Source organism: Poecilia reticulata, linkage group LG12, assembly GCF_000633615.1.
Source record: "Poecilia reticulata strain Guanapo linkage group LG12, Guppy_female_1.0+MT, whole genome shotgun sequence".
Lineage (NCBI taxonomy): Eukaryota > Metazoa > Chordata > Actinopteri > Cyprinodontiformes > Poeciliidae > Poecilia > Poecilia reticulata.
Window position 1 is genome coordinate 2,983,915 of NC_024342.1, and position 8,508 is coordinate 2,992,422.

Below are 8,508 nucleotides of genomic sequence, written 5' to 3' on the forward strand. Positions count from 1 at the left end.
GTTTTAGACAAAGGTCAAGGATACATCTCTATAGCAAAAGTATGGGGGGATTTTTCTGCCATAATCCAAGAGCACACATGTTCAGTCTGAAAGCAGGACTTTGTCTTTTGTTCTCAAAACGTTTAATACTTTTGCTTACATTTCTATTTTGAAAGCAGGACTTCGACTAGAATTTTTTTTAGTCTAGTCATCTGTCATATTTAACATTAGAGCGGGATTTTAAAGAAAACCTACACTCTATCCTCAGAGTTTAAGAGCTGCAGTCTTCAGCTGCTTCTTTTGGACTGGTTTAACCTGCGTCCAGTTGGCTTCAACTCACATCTTTTATTCTTTATTCAGATTGATCGGCTGCAGGTTGTCCGAGATCAGCTGCGTCTGTCTGGCCTCAGCTCTGAAGTGGATGTGATGTTCAATGGACTGAAGGAGTCAGATGCTCAGCAGCTGAAGGATCTCGTAGAGACTCTTAGGTCAGTAGATGGTTGAAGTGAACCCAGTTAGGAGAAGGTCCAGTCGGACTGCAGCTGTCCAACATGTCTAGAGACAGTGGTCCTCATTCATCAAACCGCGGCAGTGTGAGATCTGATCTCTGCTTATCCTCTCAGTTCATCTGGAAGCAACTGATCGGGTTCATGTTGGTCACAGCTCTGATCTCAGAGGAAACTGCTTTCTCTGATTTCACAAACCATCGTTACATTTAATCACCAGGTGGTCTTTCTGCTGTAGTCCACTCATCACACCTGGACATGCTGTTGTTTCTACTGGATGTGCTGTGTCACTGACTGCTGGTGGAGAGAGGCTGGCGATGCTTACTGATCTGCTCTCTTCATCCTTCTTCTGTCTGCAGGTGGAGGAGGAAATGAACTCTGTAAAGGAGAGAAGCGTCGCTGTTTCCTGCTGATCCTCAAAGGCTGAGGCTGCATCAGTTTGAGTCTAAAAAGACTCTTACTGGATCATGATGATGACCTCTGACCTGAAAGATTTCCATCCTGTTTCTTATGTCTGTCATTTCGTGTCTGATATCGTTTGTACCTTTAGATCAATAAAAATCTAATTCAAACTCAGCTCTATTAGTGGCTTCATTGAGTTGTGATCTGAACTTTATTCAGCTGGAAACTTGATCTTTTTTTTCTCACTTTCTGATTCAATTTCATCCTAGAGCCCTGAAATATGAAATACATTTCAGTTCATCAATTTCCAGGCTGCATGTTTGCTTTATTCTGATGCAGTTTTGTGGAAGTTTTGATGATATTTTATAGGTTTTCTGCAGGTGTCTGGACAGCTCTGCTCGTTTTATCTGCTGCTGCAAACAACTCAGTGAGTCAAGGATGGTTTCTTCAATCTGAGCATGAAGCTTTCTGATCATGTTAAATCAAATAGTTTGATTTGATGGCCTGACTGAAATGATGCTTAAAATGCCTTTCTGAGAAGTTTAAAGCATTCTTTGATCATGTTTTTGATAGTTTAGGAATTTAGCCTTTATACATATATGAAGATATTAATTAGTCTTCAGCTTGATTAATCATTTCTTTAATGGTACTAGTGGTTTTTTTATGTTATGTTGCATAAAAAGAAATGTAGTTGATTTTATTTAGTAGTTAAATTGTTTGGACACCAGAGGGCTGTATAGTGCCTTACTCTACCTGCCTTTCAGGGTGATGTCATCAAGACATAAAGCTGTTTGATTTTGCTTACCTGAGTTTGCAAATTAACAAAAAAAAAAAAAAAGTGAATATGTTTGATTTTACCTTTTGTTTTGATCTGTAAGCTTGAACGCATACTTATTTTACAATATGATGAATTTTCAAAAATGACTTGGTGATAAACTCCCTGAAATAAAATTAAAAGTACCTTTTGAAGACAAAATCCTTTCAGCAGGTGTCAAACCTCCTTTTCATTAACATTTTTCTCATTTCTCTCTTTTCAAAAACATTTCTCCATTAAATGTTTTTTCATTGTCTGGTGTATTATGCACAATGTCCTCTTTAACTGCTGAGATAGAACATATAGATTCCAACATATAGATTCCAACGCTAAAACACTGAACAGAATGTGGATCTGCTAAGATGTTGTGTCAAAACTTGCCTCTAATTTCACTTCTTGGAACAGAACCAAAAAACGTGTTTTCTCTCCCTGCTTTTTTGAGTTCTCACTGTACAGCAGCTTTTTACTCAAGTACTGATTAGGTCAGAGAAGTTTATAACTTTTATTTTTACCCTTCCTGTCATCACAAAGTTCTCTATAGAGGAAGGTTTATGTCCGTCTCATTCCAGAGCTCCCAGCAGAAGTTTAAAGGGTCTCTACTTGTTATGGCCTCTCTTGCATCACAAAAGGTCCAGAAAACAAAAATGTAGTGATGGGCCATCTGAATCCAGGCTTCGAGGCTTGTACCGAGTAAAAGGGGGCGCGTCCGATGAAGCCCCGCTTCGAGGCTTGTGTCGTCTTGCTGAAAACCACGCGACTGGCAATAAACGAGGCCTTGCAATTACCTGGGTCACGTGACTGCTTCATTTTGCGTGTCGGTTTTCAAAATAAAAGCGCGATGAGCCGCGCTGCATCATGGGTTGTTGTTCATTTGGTCTCGCATCAGAGGAGAATATTTGTCGTCAGTGGCCGAAATAAAATGAACATTGACCAACATATTTGTGTATTGATGATGGCACTCATCAAAATGTAATGTCTGTTACTGGTTTTCTCAATTGTAGATTATGTTTTTTTTATGACTTTATATTTTTGTGATTTTATGATGTAAATCTCTTTGAACTGCATTGTTGCTGAAACGTGCTACACAAATAAACTTTTATTGTCTGAAATGGAGCCAGCAATAAGAAAATCTCTGACATCTGGGAATACTTTGAGGTTATCCTCACAATAAAATTCTTCTTAAATAACAATAATTAACCCTCCACTTCCCAGTTTCTCACCTTCTGCAAAGTTCCACTGTTATTTGTAGTCTGGTTAGCAAATATATGTCAGTCTTTCGCAGCAGAAACAGATTTAATGGTGTTGCAGAACTAAAATTCAACATGTAGCCAAATATAAGGGATCAGAGCCAATTATAAATCCAAGAAAAGGCGAACGCCCCAACAGGCACTGCACTCCCAAGACACTAAAACATCAAATGTCTTTATTGTCAAATCCGTCTATGACATTAAAGAAAACCCAACACAACCACTGACCTTCAACATATACCAGGATTAGATTGGCTACAAATTATTTTAATAATTGAAGCATGTGACAATTAAATGTGGTTTCATTGATTCTCCTGTTACTAAACATGACTTTGATGAAAACTTTGTAACAATATTGCATTTAGGAATTTTTGGAAGTATGATCCCACCTAGTGACACCTGTCGTCAGAATATATCAGGTGTGTCTCTAGCAAACATTAGCAGTGTGGCTGGTTACTCCGCCCAAACACTGATCCTGTCAATCTGAAATCAAATATGTACAATTCAGTCAATTGTAGCATATTTGTCAGCAGCTCTTCATTTGTTTGTGATAAGGAAATTGGTCTTTAAATTTGGACTCTAAGTCAGGGGAAAAAGCAAGTGCCAGTATTCCCCTGATTTCATACAAATATGGGACAGGAACATGAGTGATACTTTTATATCCATCTATAATTTTTTGGTTTTAGATCAAACCAATTAGTTGTTCTGCAATCAGATAACCTTCAACTGACTTTGCCAAAACAAGATGCTCGAGTTTTCATGTTTTGTTGTTGTTTCTTGTGCTTAATTTATGCTTCATACATGCCACAGTAGTTCTTTCCTTAAAGTTTACTTTCATAGACCGTTTAAAAGTCTATGTATTTCCTTAATATGCATTTCCTATTGATTTTTCTCCTATCAAGATCTACTCTGTTTTCATTTCAATAGAGACACACACCATAATAATTATGTGTTCTACCTGGAGCTTAATGTATGGTACCTAGGTGCCATCTGTTGTAGAAAAGGAACAAAGAATCAAGACTCTTCTGGTTCTACAAACATAACCCTAACCCCTAACCGTAATGACAGAGCTTCAAGTGTCTAAGTACAGACTCTAAGCCAGTTTTATACCAGTATTATTCAGTCAGTTTTGTACCCCTCTGTGCAGCACTCTTCAAATATGCACTGTACCGCAGCAAGAACAGCATCAACATCAACTTTCAGAATCCACCTCTGCCTAAATGCCGAGAGGGAATGTCTCAAAGCCAGTGCTTGCATCACGTAATTTGAGCATAAAGAAAACTGACCTTGAACACTCTCACTCACAATATTCTGACCGAGAATGGTGAAAACAAATAAAGGCAATGTGGATATGAAGCCCTGCCAACTTAGAACGGTTGTTGCAGAAGATACAAATGGTTTAGCTTCTGCTTTCTGCAGCTAATGAAAACACAACAATTAAAGTTAATATATTACATCAGAACAATATAATAAACAATTTTAATACAGAAATATGCAATTCATCAAAAGAATGTTTAATAGCTGCTCAAAGATTTTACATAAGTTCTACATTGCATTGCTGGCAAGTCTCACTAAATACACCACACAAGATATTCTTCTACTGAATAATGATGACAGTTTTTTCAAATCCTGAAGTCTGGAATGCCCTTCAGGACATCTTTATAGCTGAACATCCGACATGCTATTACATTTGCAGATTTCTCTCCACACTCCATCAGACATGCAAACCAGCCATCTTCAATGTAAGTCAGGTCAGAGTAACCACTGGTTCCCTTGTTAATGACCCAGGGTTGACTCCATACCAGATTTAATGCACTAATTGATATCACTGGGGAAGTGCTCACATACACTCCCAGATCAAGTCTTTCCCAATCTGACCTCTGATTTGTTGGATGTGAAAAAAGTAGCCACTTCTCCTCGCTGGGTTTTGCATCTCCAGACTGAGCTGGAAAAGAAATCACACTCCCCTGACAACCTTTATGTAGCTCATCAAGGGGTGTGACAGTTGTGAGTGTACTGACACCACTCTTATCGATCTTTGCTTGGACCCGTTGGCCTCCCAAACTGCGAGCATTGCAGTAGATCAAGCTGTCTCCATTGCTGCTGTCAAAAATCTCAGTCATCTCACATTCCGTTGATATTTCAGACAGCATTTCCTCACATTTCCACGTGCTACCATAATCATTACTATAAAAGTAGAATGAATGTGGAACGTTATTTTCCTTTAAGTAAGCATAAGCTGGAACAATCATTTTGCCACTCTTAGTTTGAATGCCGTGGCCCGGTCCAACAGCAAACGTAGACCAGTTTTTAAACACAGGCTGCAGTTCAGTCACCTCAGTGAATTCACTCCACTTGTCGTCATTCTTCTTCTTTGTGATGTAGCACAGACGGGCCATGTTGAGGTGATTCTGTAGCTGCCATGGCTCTGTCGCATTGACATAGATAAAGAAAAGGAACATTGTCTCTGTGTGTTTGTCATACACAACACAGGGGTTCATGGGACGATATCCGCAGGTGCACTTCTTCATTACTTCTTCAGGCTTTGACCACTGAAAAAGATCAATTAGATATGATTTATAACATAGGGTGAAACAATACATACAGATTTGACATTTATTTAATGTCTTAGGTTGTGTTCTGTTGAAATAGTTGCTTCACATATGAAGGAGCCATTCTTTTTTTTTTTCATGTGTTTATCTCCACTCCCATTTTGTGAACTGAGAATGTCGGAAGTGGGACGGGTTATAATGATGGAATGCTGAATCAAGTTGCATGGGTTATATAATTGATAAGTCAAAATTGTAAGCAGTCTGATGATTTTTGATAACTGAAGAAGTGAATGCTACAAATATCAATAATGAATTAATATTGAACAATTCCCTCAATAATGGGAAGTAAATGTGATGTGCAAAGTAAAGTCTTTGTCATTTATATGATGTTTTGTTTGTATAAGATGTATTTATCAGTAAGATAAGGAACAGAAGGTGACTCAGATGTGGCGTGAGAAAAGCATAAGTTGGACAGAGAGTACTGTGGCTACAGGGAGACTCTTTCGCCGTTAACGGGCGTGGCTGTTGCTGTGGGCTACTCAGTCTAACTAGGCTGAAATGGGGTTTGACGTTCAGATGGCAGTTAAAGGCTGGCAAATTCTCCTAAGCCGTTTTCGCACTGCAAGGAACGGAACGGCACGCTTCGGCCCGGTTCCACCCGTACTGCAGCCCTGTTGTGTTTGCATATAACTGAGGGCGGCATCGAAGCTTTACCTGACATTATTATTTTTGAAACTAAACAATGGTTGCGATGTAGCGGCCGAAGCCTTTTTCTTAGAGATGCGGTGGAAAACTTTCTCTTTCCTCGTTGACCGATCTAGTTCATTCTGTACTGTTCATCAGGGAGTAAGCGGAGGAAAAAAAACCCTCATCACCATGGGACGAGGTAACAGCAGAATGTTGAGGGGAATTCGTCGCAAATTATTAATAATAATAATAATAATAATAATAATAATAATAATAATAATAATAATAATAATAATAATAATAATAATAATAATAATAAAAAGAGCACTCTTTACAAAATAAAGCAAGAACAGCTTAGTGAGAGCCAGCTAGACCCGACCAACAGCTGACTGCAAAACAGCCAACGGCTGACTCTAAACCAATCAGCTGCTGAATTCTAAGCAGCCCCGCTTGGCCGGTCCAATTGGAACCACAGCTCTTGTGGTTCAAAGGAACCGGGTCGGTAGTTCTAATGCAAACACGGTCGGCCCTACTTTGAACCCGTCCGTGCCGTTTCGTTCCTTGCAGGACGAAAACGGCTCTAGACACCAACTCAAACAGACCCCGTGTTGACCCTCTTGGGTCAGGCCCATCAGGCTCAAGAGGTTCGGACCCTTTAAACGGAGAGCTGGTTCGGGCTGCTTTACTGTGGCCACAAACACATTCATTGTTTCATTTATGAAGCTGAAGGTGGCAGCAGCAAAACACCAACTCCTACTATGGCCTACTCTGTCCTCTCCCTCTCTTTGGTTCGCATCTTCATCTTGTGATTTCTACATTCCCGTGAATTTCTACGGGCTTCAGTCCAATTTGAAAAGATTAAAAGACGTTACTCATCGTTCCTTTGGCTGGATGTAATAAGCAAACCCAGAATGCATTGCAGCATGACCAACATAGTACCCTATTTATWAAAAAAAACTACAGTATTAGTGTATTATTTCCACATCTAAAATWAATATTTCTCATATAAAGTCTATTGTTTCAACTGAACATGTGTCCCTTTAAAATCAAATGTGATTCGATTCAGGCGTTGCTAATGTGGCAAACGGTTTTCTACTGTGCTGGCTTTTGAGTTACGTCTTATTTAGTTGGTTCTACATAAAAATGGCAATATAATAGACATTGTAAAGTCAATAAATGGGAATTTAGCCGCTACGACATAATTACCTTCACTCCCGACTCAATGTTCACTTGTCCTACCCTCATGACCAGCGCCACTGCGTCAGCATCATCTTGTGATATCCGCTTTTCTGCGAAGGCAAATAACTTTTTTTCACTTTCGTTGTAGTAAATAGCAGGAATCCTGAACACTTCGCTGTCCTTTGACTTAAAGATGATTTGTTTTTCAGTACTTGCTTCGCCACGCTTTGAATTGGTTTTACCCATTGATGCTAACTGAGAGGAAAATGATTAAAGAATCAGAAAGGGTTGACGAAACAACGGTATTTTTGCTGCTCGTTTTTGGGCAAAGATTTTTGTAACGGGCGCTTACTTTCCGTTTGTTTCTTGTTGCCATGACAACCCAGAAGTTAGCAAGTTGCTGTTTCCTGTGGTCGAAATATTGTTACTTAGAGCAATATTCTGTTATCTGATGTGTCAGGTGTCTAAAACATATTTCTTATAATTGATGTGTGTTTGTTGAGTTAAAATAATTTGCAACACATAACAGCGAACCGGAAGCAGGTTGGAAAGTTAAATAATCCAGAGAACAGCGCGAAGGCTGTTCTCTGCAAATGGTTTTAACAAACACCCCACATATAAATGTAAAGCTACCTCCACTAGAGAAAGAGAAAAGAAAGAACACAAATTGAGCCAAGAACTTAAAGTCATGGTTGACTGGTCCTGTAGCGGGGTTTTTTCAGCCGTGTAGCGGGAATGGGAAACTCAGTGTTTTAGCTTTAATCTTCATATCATGTCATGTATCTCCAGATTATCCCACCGCTAATTAAAGCTCGCCTTAATAATCGCGTTGGGGAAGTTTTATATCAGCGTTTAAGTCCAAATTTGGTCTACTGCAATGGGAAAAAAGTGCAGCATGCTCTTATTTTCATTCCAAAAACTGTATGTGTATTACAAGCAAAAGTTGAATTTTATTTTTGGCCAAGTAAAAGGTTTATAGGGGCATTCACGTAATTTTGAACTTGTAATTTGTGCCTCAAAATATTCGTCCATTGAACCATTTACTGCTATCGTAGTTAGCACCATTTTGAGTGTCATCATATAAATCATCAATGTGTTGGTCAATATTCCATTTTGTTGTGGTTCAGAAACGACTAAGCAGG

The 8,508-nt window shown here is 39.0% G+C and overlaps 1 protein-coding gene across 1 annotated transcript; it reads right to left on the reverse strand.

The window, feature by feature from the left end:
• Positions 1-4,413: 4,413 nt before the first annotated feature.
• On the reverse strand, positions 4,414-7,725 carry LOC103473225 (sialidase-4-like). The gene is made up of 2 exons (XM_008423278.2): positions 7,394-7,725; positions 4,414-5,500 (listed from the first exon to the last, which is right to left on the reverse strand). Exons 1-2 carry the CDS (start codon positions 7,610-7,612, stop codon positions 4,571-4,573), a joined length of 1,149 nt encoding a protein of 382 aa, XP_008421500.1. The 5' UTR covers positions 7,613-7,725; the 3' UTR covers positions 4,414-4,570.
• Positions 7,726-8,508: the final 783 nt, after the last annotated feature.